Source organism: Hyla sarda, chromosome 4 (assembly GCF_029499605.1).
Source record: "Hyla sarda isolate aHylSar1 chromosome 4, aHylSar1.hap1, whole genome shotgun sequence".
Classification (NCBI taxonomy): domain Eukaryota; kingdom Metazoa; phylum Chordata; class Amphibia; order Anura; family Hylidae; genus Hyla; species Hyla sarda.
The window spans coordinates 120,887,950-120,902,114 of NC_079192.1; the positions used below are offsets into that span (position 1 = coordinate 120,887,950).

The window sequence follows — 14,165 nt, forward strand, 5'->3', positions numbered from 1 at the left end:
ATACCTATAATAGACAGTGCCAGGGATGCCATAACGTTCATTCATGTCTGAAAAGGATAAGAAGACCTGATCCTCCGCAAACAAATGGATCACAAATTTGACTCCATGAAAACCCCAAAAACTGGCCCCCTGTAACCCATGCAGGTGAGGTAAATGTACATTCCCCCACAGGGGTGCTCTAGGAGAAACCAGAGGCTGGCGAAATCTGCTCGACACCACGGACCAGAATTTAGCTATAGTCAGAAGGGGAAGAAAAAAAGAAGAGTGAGAGTGGTACCAGTAGAGCGAGTTAGTGAGAGCTTCGTACGAACCCATAAGTGCTCCAGCCAGGGCAGTTGCCGAGTTCGACAGATCCAGGTCGATCCACCACGCTGCATAGGCCAATTGGGAGGCAAGAAAATAGTTATACACATCAGGGGCGGCTTAGCCGCCCTGTCGTTTGGGAGCCTGAAAAAGAGCCCGACCAATAAGGATCAGGGACCTGAGGAAACGCCTTTGTGGCGTGAAACAGCGCGGTTGTCCAGGTGTGTGGTTCCTGCCGCTCCAGCTCTGCTTGGTGTGTAGGTGTTGGGACTTTGTAACCTGCCGGTTCTGAAAATAGAATAAATCTTCACTAGCAAGTCATACAGGTGTGTTGCTCCGTTTCTCTTTTTCTTCTACATGCAATTTACAGTTCTTCCATTGGACGTGTCAGCACCACTATGATTTCCTTGCACTCCGTCCCACCCCTGATGCCATACAGACATTAGCTATACGTGTATACTCCTCTGCATGTGTCCGCTAGCAGTGCCCAGTCTCTACTTCTTCTAGCCGTATTCCTAAATTGAGGACTCCTATTACCGCAGAGTGGGCTGAGTTCACCCTAGTGGTGTAGGAAACTTCTCTTACTACTTCAACAGATGCCAGAGCCAAATCAATGCGTGAGAAGGACCTATGGACCGTAGAATAAAATGAAAAAGAAGTTGCATTCGGATACTTCCATCTCCATATGTCGGTCAGGCCCAATGCCAGGCGCCAAGTGTTAAAGGAGGAGGAGCCAGGGTCAACAGTGGTGGTGCGGTCGAGCCAAGGATCAGGAACCACATTGAAGTCACCTATAAAAAGGACAGGATCAGAGGGAAAAGATAACAATTTATTAGTAATCAACTCTAACATGGAGACCTGAAATGGAGGAGGTACATAGACTGAGACAAGCACAAAGGAGAAGGAACCCATGGAACAGTGTAATATGACAAACCTTCCAAAATGGTCGCAGGCAGTCTGGGAAACAATCAATAGCAAGGACTTAGTAACTAAAACCGAGACACCCCTAGCATAATTAGAGAAGGAGGCATGATAGCCTTTCGCTATCCACGCTCGTTTCAGGGCAAGAACTTTCTGGCCCGTAATATGGGTTTCCTGTAAACAGATAATATGAGGGGACTGACGTTTCACAAAATCTAAACATAATGCCCTCTTAAACTTGGAGTCAAGCCCCCTCACATTCCAGCTAACAACCTTTAGGGTCCCCATCACAAAAGATAACAACCAAATAAACAAGCGGGAGGGAAGAAGGGAGGACCAGGACCCGGGACCCCACACACACCCCACATACAGACAGACAGGGCACAGACACAAAACAAATGCAACAAAGCATAACCATAACAATCCCAATGAAACCCTGTCTAACACAAAATGGGACATCTACGCCCTAACACAGTGCAGACCTATACCCTGAATACAACTGCTGCGGGTGTCGACAAGATGAACCTAAATTAGCAAATTAGGAACTCTCCCACCACCCCACCCCCATCCTAAATTGCCCGGTAACTGAGAATGCTACCCAGGGAGTCTCTCATGGAGCTGGAACCTAGGGCCACCCTAATGACCCTATCTCCCTAACAACTGTCTAGAGGACAATGCGGGAGAGCCACCATGAACAGGACAGTCCAGGACAATTCAATCCAGGGGTCTGACCGGAGGAGCAGCATCAACCCAGTGAAGGGGTTCGGTCGGGGAAATGAAGAACTTAGTGGAGGTCCCATCCACCACCCTGAGACGAGCAGGATACAGCATCGAGTAGCAGTAGCTTTTGGCACGCAGCTTAGATCGGACCTCAGTGAAGTTCCACAGAAAATTCAGGGTATAAAGACACTCTGCTCCCACCACAAAGGACCTCTCCCTTAAGTCGCACCACACAGAGAACAGCATCCCTGTCCTTGAAATGCAGAAGTTTGGCCAGGAAGGGACGAGGAGGACCCCCGGGAGGAGGAGGCCTAGCTGGGACCCTATGAGCCCATTCAACAGAGAAATAAGGAGAGAAGGTGTCCACTGGAAGAATCTACTTCAGCCATGTTTCAAGAAATAACACTGGATCAGTCCCCTCCACCTTCTCAGGAAGGCTCACAAGACGAATATTATTACGCCTTAAGCGGTTCTCCATGTCATCCATACGACTCAGAACTCCCGTGACCTGACGCTGGAGGGATTCAACCCGCTCTGGCAAGGGATGGACAGTATCCTCCGTAGAGACCCGGCACTCCACCACCTCTGTGCGCTCACGGATCTTTTGGGTCTCATGTCGCAGAATAATAAATTCCTGCCGCAGTTCATCCACTTTGGTCACCATGATGGATTGACAGGAGGTTAAAGCAGCCAGGAGCTCCGAGAACCGATGATCCATAGCCGTAGTATCATAGACAGGCCGTTCAGGGGACTGTTGCTGCAGGGGAGTCGGAGACCCTTCAAACAATGACAGAGGTGGATCAGGGGAATCACCCCCGGGATGGTCCTGAGATCTGGAGAACTGGCAAAGTACCTTCGCTGCTTGCGCTGAAACTTTGGCGGCAAGAGGGGTCTGAGCACCAGGATCCCGCTGAGAGGGGTCACCAGAGCAGGTGGACCCATCATCAGAAGAGGCGTCTTCACCGGAAGCCGGACGCAGGGCCTCAGCATATTGTTTGGGCTTCTTATGCCTGTGGCCACCTCGGGGACCCCCCCATGCTGAACAGGGCCACACAAAGAGCAGATAGAATGGCACTAGAACACAGTCCAGAGAGTGCAGGGATCTCTGTAGATTATGCAGGCCTGGGGCACCTCCCCACCCAGCAGCACAGGGCAACACAGAGAGCAGGTAGAGAAGCACCAGGTAGATAGAGCAGGTGGGGGGGGGGGCACCCCAGGGGAGGAGGCAGTACACAGAAGATAGCGGAGGCACCACAAGTCCCAGCCTGCCTAGGTCACACAGGGAGCAGGTAGAGAAGCACTAGCTGTATAAGGCAGGCAACATGGGACAGCTCAGAGGGTCAGGCAGTCCAGCGGCAGCCAGGGCAGTACCACAAGTCCCAGCAAGGAGCAGGTAGAAAGTCACCAGAGTATAGTTTGGTGGTATATAGCAGGCAGTAAGGGCCCTTCAGCGGACAAGCAGGCTACATTAGAGAAGGAGAACACCACAAGATCCAAGATGGCCAGACTGGGAATGAAGGTACTCACTTAGGCACCCCAGTAACGCAGCAGGAGCAAGGAGCAGAAGACTGCAGAGGGCTCCGGCCCAGCTCCACCAGGTGACGTCAGCACCCTGTCCCTCCGGCGGGAGCAGCGTCACACAAGCCTCGCCCACAAAGGCTGAAGATGGCACCTGTTCTTTCAGGATGCCCAGGGGAGCCGGAGCAGAGAAGAGCCAGGAAGACCTCGCAGCAGTCCACCACCACACAGCCCGGCCTCAAGAAACCTCCACCAGCAGCCCACTCCACCTCCGGATCTCCTCCGCACACCGCTGCCCAGCTCCACAAGCTGCAGCCACCGGAGACCATACACGCCACACAGAAGCACCGGAGTTGAACTGCAGCCTCTCCCCGCGATCCCGGACCCCCGCAGGGACCGAAACAGAAGACCAGCCTGAAAGGGTAATTTTGCAGGGTAAGTAGAGGCAGGGGGTAGTGGGAGCTCTCAACCCGTGTGACTGTTCACGGCGGCACCCAGGCCACGCCCCGAAGGAATAATATTTGTATAGAATAGGGGATACAGCTGGCCTTTCTGTGTATCTGTCCGCCCCATGAGCTGAAACTGGAGACAGCTGCCCCCATTTCTCAGCAGCAGTCATAAGTTGTTCTATTCACTGACAGTTTTCTTTTCCACAGGTTGACATTGAATAGAAAAACTAATGATCGGGACTAACAGCGAAAATTCTCTCACCCCTTCCAGTGCAGAGACCAGTATAGGCTTTTCTCAGGCGTGTAATATGTAATATATAATACATATAAGGCTAGGATTCCACTGATGTTTTTTCCCACCAGCAAAAATGGCAGAAAAACTGCCACAGCTTTTTCCTGCGTTTTTCTGACATTTTTACCTTTGTGTGGAAATAGCATTTTTACCCCTTTGGCAGTTTCCCTGCAGGCTTTTTTTTTAGTTGGGTACCACAAAAACTAAAAAAAAAAAAGCATTAATGATGGAGTAGGGATGTCTGAATTTGTATTGAATTATTTATATGTTTTAAAATAAAGTTATTTATTCTTTTTTATTTATTTAAAAAAAAAATTCTATTTGTAATGTATAATCTTCCTTTTTTTGGTGGCTTTATAGTTTTTTAAACACTCAAGAAGGGAGTCTACATTTTATTCTATTCTGCCAGATCAGAGAAAATCCTTAAATAGACCACAGTAGCTGCAAAGGTCACAGGTTAAATATGTGGTTAACCACAATTAATTTGCATAATAAGTAGGTCAATTGACTGTGCTCTTGTGGTTTATTACATATTTAACCACACTATACTGTTTATTGATAATGATTATAAAGTCTGCTATGTGGATTTCAAAAATGTCCTGATTTATCACAAACATAAAGAAATAAAAGATGTAAAACTGAAACTGTGGCCATGCCTGAATTTGTAAGCAACAAAATTTTTATGTTTTAAAATGAAATAATTTTTTATTTAAAAGCAGTAAACAATTTTTGTGAGCGGGGCAGGGAACTGATAGCCCCGGCCAGCTGATATTAACATGTAAAACAGCCTGTGAAAATGAATAGAATACTGTAATATAGTATTACAGTAAAGGTTAGAATAGAAAAATAATATTCTTAGACTGGTGCTTTATATATATATATATATATATATATATATATATATATATATATATATATATATATATAAATTCAATATTTCTAGCTGCGATGTTCTGCAGAAATAGTTTACTCTGCCGTGTGCAGACTATTGAATCATCCTGTTGTACACTTCTGCCGGGATGGATTTATTTTTCTAACATTTTTTAATAAGGGGGTATAGTGACTAAAAGTACCACTATTAAATATACTAGGTTTATATACAAAATACACTCGTACAGCATTGAGCCCGGAGCACCTTTCGTTATGCCGTACGGGTGTATTTTGGAAAAAACTGCCAAAAAAAACTGCCAATATGCAGGAAAAAGCTGTGGCAGTTTTCTGGCAGTTTTTCCTGGCGTTTTTGCTGGTGGGAAAAAACCTTGTTGGAATACTAGCTTTATATTTATTATGTATTACACGCCTGAGAAAAGCCTATACTGGCCTAGAATTTTCGCTGTTAGTCCCGATCATTAGTTGTTCTATTCAATGTCAACCTGTGGAAAAGAAAACTGTCAGTGAATAGAACAACTTATGACTCTATGGCTGATAGAGTTGCTGTGAATTGGAGGCAGCTGTCTGCAGTTTCAGTTTATGGGCGGACAAATACACAGAGAGGCCAGCTGTATCCTCTATTCTATACAAATATTATTCCTTCATAATGTATTATCATTTTGTTATTTAACTTTTATCTATATTACACATGGGTTTAGGTCAGTCAAGGGTATAGAGAGGCCAGCAACATATCTTCTTCCCAACATTTTTTTTTAGTAATGTATTTTAATATTGTGTTTAATAAAGTGTGTGTGTGTGTGTATATGTGTGTTTTCACTTATTTTTCTCTATTTTTTACTTTTTTTTTTTAGGTTGTACTGCTACTCCCAGCATGGAACAGACTGTTCCATGATGGGAGCTGTAGTAGCTGTACTAATAGACAGATCACAGCAGGTGTCACTCCTGACACCCGATGCGATTGTCCTTTCTATTGCAGAGATGGAGCAGCTTTCTCCTGCGCTCGCATCTCTGCACTATACTTCGGCCGGCCAGTGATGTGAATAGAATTCACATCACTAATTCATATTTCCCGCAGAGAGCTGTGATTGGCCAGATGGTTCCAGCCAATCACAGCTCTCTGCGGGAAATATGAATAATAGGTATATATATACGGCATATACTCATACTACAGTGTGACCAAAGAAGAGCGGCCAGCCTGCATCTATACATTATACAGGACAATCACAGCAGGTGTCAGGCGTCTATTAATGCAGGTACTACAGCTCCCAGCATGAAGCAGTGTGTGCTCCATGTTGGGAGCAGTAGTACCTGCAGTTGAGGACATATTACAGCGGATAGCACTCCTGACACCCGATGCAATTGTTCTATCTATTGCAGAGATGAGGGCGCGGGAGAAAGCCGCTCGCATCTATACATTATACAGGACGATGGCAGCGGGTGTCGCTAATGAAGAAATTCATTATTTCTAATCGAGTCAAAGTTTGGATTCTTTCCAAATCTAATTTTTCATGAAATTTGGAACGAATTTGACTTTGTTTGATTTTATTTGCTCATCTCTACTCTTTAAGTGCACTAGGAGATAAAATTAGAATTCACCATGGAGATATATCACTTTGGGATATAATAGCCTGACCATTCTGGTTCTCCAGCATTTGTTTTCTGTACACACTTGACTGTAATTCTAGATGGTTTGGGTGTATTTAATCATTGGACAACACGTTGGGGTTGTCGGTTCCTTTTATATACAGGTTTTGGGGGAAAAAATCTGCATTTGCCCCATTGAAAGAAAACCAAGCTGCAGCTCAGACCAAGCAGATTTAATACATAAGAAGTGGGAGATTATTATTCCGGTGTACATAAATATCTAGAAGAATAAATCATTATTGTTGCTTTATATACTGTACAGTTGTCAGAGCATTGGAATAGTCTCCTTGAATGGTATTTGATTTTTCTACAGTGAGCTATACAAGTATGACCTTTCTCTGGTTGTATTATATCGTTTACATTGTAGGATGGGAATGACAATAATGTGGGGAGCCCATTTGCCAAGGATTTTCTCCCTAAGATGGAAGATGGCACATTACAGGCCAGTACTGGAGGCACCAGTGCCACCCGGGCATTGGAGATTAACAAGATGATCTCATTTTGGAGGAACGCGCACAAGCGCATCAGGTACTTTATGTGTTGGGTTGTCATCCTCCGGGTTGTGCTGATGTAGTAGCTATAAAACTGAGAGCACTACAGAATAGTGAGCCAAAACCAGGGGCAAGGGACTGTTGTTCTTGTGATCAATGTGGGTCCCAGCAGTCAGGCCCCTGCCAATACTTTTCACTTATCCCATGGATAGTTGACACGTTTTAATCTTGGGATAAAAACTCCACTTAGGCCCTCATTTACTAAGAAAATCGGGTTGTAAGTCTATGTTGCTTTCTTACCCGACTGCTTTTTTCCCCTGATATTTATTATTATGTCGCATCTTGTTTGTCGCACATGGGTTTTGTTGGTTTTGGTTTCCAACTCCTCTGAGCTGTCGGGAAAAAATCCACAACAATTCAACAAATTCGGGTTGGAAACCTTTATAAATACGTGGGAAAGCTCAGAAATGTCCGGTTACGCCCCTTTTTTGGGTTTGGGAGAATCCACATCGGGTCCGTCTGGAAAAAATGTTTCATCGTGTCGCAGACTGGCGCACGATGTCTGCGACATGGCGCAGACAAAGATGCGACAAAAAACCCCGACAAGAGGTCGGATTTAGAATAGTAAATGAGGGCCTTAGTGTGAAATGACTCTGTGAAGTTCAGCTAGATGTTAGCTTTCATCATGCTAACATCTAGCCCAAACGTTGCATGTGGGAAAGATATGAAACTGAGTCTTCCATTACTTGTGCTGTGACCTTGGATTTTGCTTAGGGATTCATTTTGGGCCTACAAAACCCCTGACATTTCGCATTGGGATACTTGAGTGGCCCTCCGATTGACCACAAGCATGGTGGATTGGCCCAGTGCTGTCTTCTGCCTTTTTGGCCTCATTACCTCTTTCTTTGAGAGGGTTCAAGGGAAATGTAGGCAGCATACACAAGAACCTCTACATTATTCTCTAATAATAGCTGATGCTGCACAATTTAAGCAAAAAATATAAAAAATTACCAGAGTGCTTTTTTAACACACAGCACTTGACATTTCGCTATTCTGTTTGTTACAGTTCTCAGAAGGTCGTCTGGCTGAAGAAAGGGGAACTGCCACGCACCGTCACCAGGTATTTTATTAATGGCCCCTCAAGGTTGTCCCAGGCTTGGAGAAGTTCTCATTTTACTGTCAGCACAACATCAGTACACCTATAAATACATACAAGTACCTGTATTAAGTAGTAAAGTGGCCGTATTTGCATTTCCTTTTCCAGCTATGTTTTTGAGAGCATTGTCATGTTGAACGCTGCTTTGATTTTGAATTGGAATCCATTTGTGAATGGAAGAGAAATGTTCTTTGTATTAACACCCACACATTGACCACAGAAAACATGTACAAATAAAATCACATAGCTAATAGAAAATAAAAGCCCCGTATAGTCATTGTACACACGTTTGACAGCTATGTATGAAAGCAGCGGCTTTTACTTTTTCACAAAGTCCATTTTAATATTTTAGCTTGTCCACTATAATTAATGAAAGCTACAATTTATTACTCTTTATTGTCGCCCTCATGGCCAGCATTTGTTTTGCAGGAAAAATAGTGAAAGTTGAAGGAACAGCTTTTGCAGGCACTTAAGGATCAGTAGGAGAGGGCTTATAATGTGCTGGAAGGCAAAGCTCTGGTTTTGTTGCATTCTTCAGGCTTCTATCCTATTTCTTATTGAACACTCATTGTGCATGATTTATATTATTGAATATTTGTTTATTATAGGAATCCTGATTTTGATGAAGAACATAAGTATGGGGCTATCCTTCCTCAAGTGATCTCTGCAGGAACCATTACACGCAGAGCGGTGGAGCCAACCTGGCTGACGGCCAGTAATGCACGTGTAAGTAGCCATACATTATGCAAAGGATGGATCACCATTGTTTAGCAGAATTTCTCATTGTTTAGTATTTCTCCTGTTTCCTCCCTTGTAAAAAGTATCTGCATGTAAATGCTAAGCTCACTTTAAAATATGTATGATAGGAGTTAAAACAAGCTCTGATGGCCAGGATATGTCATCAAGGTGTGATTAGTGGTCGGGGGTATTGGCAAGCTTTTTCCAATTTAAGGCCATGTTCACACAGCAGAAATTTTGCGGAATGTCTGCATGTACCTGGGAAACAAAATTTGTTAAAGGGAATCTGTCACCATTGTCTCCCACACTAACCTGCTGGTACAGGCTTATAGTGTGGGTGAAGCAGATTCCATTGCTTTTACCTTTATTATTTCCTCTGCCATACATGCTGAGAGATTTCACTGCATCACCGCTTATGTGCAGGAGAGAGATCTCAGAAAACACGGGGAGACATTACGCTAATAGTGGGTGCCAGCTGAAACATGCTGACACTAGGACCGCTTGGAAATGTGCCATCTCTAAACATGACAATGCATTTCCGAGCGGGTTCCAAAGAAAGAATTGACATGTCAATTCTTTCGGCAAAGACTGGAATCTAAATTTCATCGTGAGCATGGCCTAATACTGCACTCCATCAGCCCTGTTACCGTTATTGGGCCAGACTATTAACATTATTGTACTGAATTGTTCCATTGCTGTATTGTATATTTTAGTAGTAATAATAGCTTTCTCTACTGGTAGACTGACCGTATTGGTAGTGAACTAAAGGCTATGGTTCAGACACCTCCAGGATACCATATGGTTGGTGCAGATGTAGATTCTCAGGAGCTCTGGATAGCAGCGATCCTCGGAGAAGCGCACTTTGCTGGAATTCATGGTAATGTAAATTCAATAAAATGCATTTTTATTAGTATAAAACTGTAGCGGAGGAGGAGAATGAAGAGCACAGAAACCTGATTACAAGGACTATAAAAGGATTGTCACATGTTGGACAACAGAAAAGCAATTAATTGTAACCCCTATATGCACCTTCCGCAATGATTTCTTCTTATATACACAATTGTTCATACCCTTTTCTGCTATTTATTGTTAAAGGCGAGGGGGGGCTTTTAATAGCTGCTGTACCTAGATGATTAAACACATGGTTCTTTATACATTTGTTTTTCCATCTTTTCTATGCCCTTAGCTCAGTGTTCTCCATAAATGTGCCTCCATTTTTTGCAAAACTACAACTCCCAGCATGCCTGGACAGCTGGGAATTATAGTTTTGCAACAGCTGCAGATACACTGTTTAGGAAACACTGCCTTAGCTAGTACTTTAAAGGAGTTGTCCGGGTAGCAGAAAAGGTTCTACTGCTCCGTGGTCATCTCAGAAGTATACAGTCCTGAGATGGGAGGGGGCAGGTGATATCACGCCCACATGATGATGTCCAATAGCTGCTATAGGGAATAGCCATAATTAGCATATGCAGACAGGTTGCTTCTCTGACAGTTTTGCACTGGCACCTTTTGGTAGATTGATTACAAAGTGAGGTGTATTTTGAATTGGATTTATAAAGTTTGTGACGTTTTAAAGGAGTAGTCCAGCTTAGAAAAATGTATTCCCTATTCTTAGAGTCAGATCGCGGGGTGGGGGGGACCGCTGGGACCCCCGCGATCTCCTGGATAGAGTGGAGGACGACTAGCTGGAGATACCACAGTATGGCGCTTTGGCTCTCCCATAGAGATGAATGGCCAATCCCCGCTCCATGCAGGAGGAGAGCCGGGGCGCCGGGCAGGAGATAATGGTGGGACCCCCCTTTCGAACCCCCCTGCGATTTGACACTTATTCCCTATCCTTTTAGATACATTTTTCTAAGCTGGATAACCCCCTTAATATAAAGGTATTTTCTCTTGTATGATGGCGTGATTTCACCTGTACATGATGATCGGGACAAGCACTTGTTACCTCCCTTCTCTGAAGAGTATAGCTTCGAGATGTCCAGTGAGTGGAAGTGGAGCACAGGTGAGCAGAATGGGAAGGACCTTTTCTGCTTCCCGGACAACCTCTTTAAAGGAAAACTGGATTATAGTGTGGGTGAACAGGAGTCCAACGAGGGGTCACTTACTTAAATATGTCCAGTAGAACCTGAGATTTGTCCCCCAGAAGATCCTGTGAATCGTGCGCAGGGGGCAAGGGACAGCTAGGATGTGGAGTCACAGACAACGAATATGCAAATTGAGCTGACGAAGCCCCGCCCCTGCACGCGATTCCCTAAATTCAGCAGAGGATCTTCTGGGGGACATATCTCAGGATCTACTGGACGTATTTACCCCTCGTTGGACTCCTGTTCCCCCACGCTATAACCCAGTGTATTAAGTTTAGTGTGGGTGAACAGGCTGACAGTTTTCCTTTAAAGGGGTTATCCCAAGATGACAACTTATCACCTATTCATACAATAGGTGATAAGTGTCTGATCCGTTGGGGTCCCACCAGCGATTTGACCACCTGTGATCAAACACTTATGCCCTATCCTGTGGATACAACTTGTACAGCAGGAAAAAATTATTTGCACTGCGCTGCTTTCTTTTGATCACCTTCATGTATCAGTCCAATATTTATGTATCAAGCAACTTTTATTGACACATAAAAACAATAAAAAGCAACGGACAGTATGCAAAACGCGTTTCAGGAGTAAATTCTCCCCTTTTCAATTGCAAGAAGAGGCTGTCTGATGTTTGCCATGTGAAGGCTCATTTAAATACAGTCATTTCTGGCGCCAAATAAAAAGGTCAAGGGACAAGGTGAACTAAGTGTTGGTATCAAGACAATGGTTTAAAAGCGCTTTTGCAGAGTATTTGTGCATGAAATATATAATAAAACACATGTATATACAATTCATGGGTACAGAATAACAAGATACAAAATAAGAATATAGAAGGACTTGTCTAAGGTCGTTCTGTAAAGCCAAACGAGACTGGGATATTTAGGAATGAAGCCGAGGCTTGGATGTGTTGTATTCCGTATTATGTTTTGAATTGCCCGCTCTTTCATTCATGAAAAACGAGCGACCAATCACGATGCTTGTTCTCAAATGACGTCATCAGTGGTACTGCGTGAGTCTGCTTGAGCTTAGTCTAGTCACGTGGTCGGAGGCCAGCCAATGATAGTTTCACCCTGGATGTGTGTGAAACATGAATACTGGCCAATCGCCATCTGTATAGACCCGTCTAGTGTATTTGTTTTTCTGTGACCAATCAAGATCGGGCCGGCTAATGGGTTATGGCCAATCAGACAAGCGCCTACACGAGCGAGGGAAATTTTGATTAAATATATATGGAAAGCCGTATATTTGCGCCGTCAGGGATGTATGAACTGGGATGTGTTGGCCAATCAACCTGCTTGATTCCTAGGACTTTCATTGATGAATACAGTATCTCAGCTGTAGCCAATGGTATTTATTTCGGCCACTAGACATTAACCAATCAGATGGCTGCCTACTTGTATTAACACAATAAATGGGTATATCGTACAAAGATATGTTGCATTATTCTTGGAAATGGTACTTGCAGATAATCAACTGTGTAAGGCTTCCTCAGATGCAGGGTAGGGGTCTTTAAAGTGTGGACCTCCAGATGTTGAGAAGTTACAACTCGAGAACCCGACACTCCTGCATTTTCGGAGATCCAGACATGCATTAAACTGTGTGTTCAATATATTTATTTAAGCCATATGGAACCAAGGTTTTGAGCTTAAATATCCAAAAATTCTCTCTCCTGCATAGCTGTGTGTATCGTTGATGGCAGGTCACTGGGATATGCTCTATAGGCAGTACTTTGAACTGGGAAAAATCACATTTGTGCTGAATGGAGGCCTGCCGGGATACGCTATGCAGGGGATAGCCTGTTTTTACATTAAAACAATGTTTATTGAGCCGGGAGCTCGGGGTTTGGGTCCCACATATTGGATGCCACAGGTACATTCTAGCAGGTAAATGACATACGATGATTTGCATAACATCATGGTTTTGATTTTGTATGTCTCTCTGGTGATTTTGGATCCAAACTCTTTATACTGATTTCGCATATTCAGGCAGCACTTGCAGTTCGTGGAGCAGCATCTGTATGCACCTTTTATTCCTTCACTCAACGATATGGACTTTATCAGAGATTTCAGCTTACCTGGAGCCAGAATACTCTTTAGAGATTTATTTCTCCTACATGTAACCTGTGGATGTGGAGGTAATGTGTCTTTTAGAAAAGGGTCCATCATCAGAGTACTCCAGTGTGACTGTAACATTTTCTTTATTGCTTCATGATCTGTTGAGTAGGTGGTTAGAGAGTTGTATGTATATGTTTGTTCTTTTGTGTCTTTTTCCCCAGAGGTCCTAGTTGTTGGTTGTAGACATGTTTTCTGGTCTAAAAGGCTTGCTTTTAATTTGCTGTTGCGAATGATGGATTCTGAGGAACTGGAGTTCAAAATGTCTGTGGAGAATTATGACATAGTGGGTATAACAGAGACTTGGTTGGACGATCGCTATGACTGGGCAGTCAACATACAGCATTATAGTCTATTCAGGAAGGATCGGACAAAACGGAAAGGGGGAGGAGTTTGTCTTTAAGTAAAGTCCAGTCTGAAGGCCGCACTGTGGGAGGATATATGGGAGGGAAACGATAATGTGGAGTCATTATGGGCAGAAATATATGGAGATAAAAATGTAAAAAATTTGATAGGGGTTTGCTATAATCCACCAAACATAATGGAAGAGGCAGAAGATCAATTACTGAGGCAAATAAACAAGGCAGCAAATCAGAATGAGGTGATAATAATGGGGGACTTTAGCTATCCTGATATAAACTGGGAGACTGAGACCTGTGAATCTCATAAAGGAAACAGGTTTCTGACTATAGCTAAAGACAATTATCTGTCCCAAATGGTGCAGGGCCCAACCAGAGGGGGCGCTCTACTGGACTTAATATTAACCAACAGACCTGACAGAGTAACTAATGTGCAAGTAGAAGGACACCTAGGAAATAATGATCATAATATAATACATTATAAC

General features: G+C 43.8%; 1 protein-coding gene across 2 annotated transcripts in view; it reads left to right on the plus strand.

Moving 5' to 3' along the window:
* Positions 1-14,165, plus strand: part of POLG (DNA polymerase gamma, catalytic subunit) — a 92,929-nt gene that overhangs the window by 46,952 nt on the left and 31,812 nt on the right. For both annotated transcript variants that reach the window (XM_056571929.1, XM_056571931.1), the window contains exons 13-16: positions 7,106-7,266; positions 8,296-8,349; positions 8,994-9,111; positions 9,865-10,000. In XM_056571929.1, coding sequence (XP_056427904.1) covers positions 7,106-7,266; positions 8,296-8,349; positions 8,994-9,111; positions 9,865-10,000 — 469 coding nt within the window. The remainder of the gene's footprint in view (positions 1-7,105; positions 7,267-8,295; positions 8,350-8,993; positions 9,112-9,864; positions 10,001-14,165) is intronic.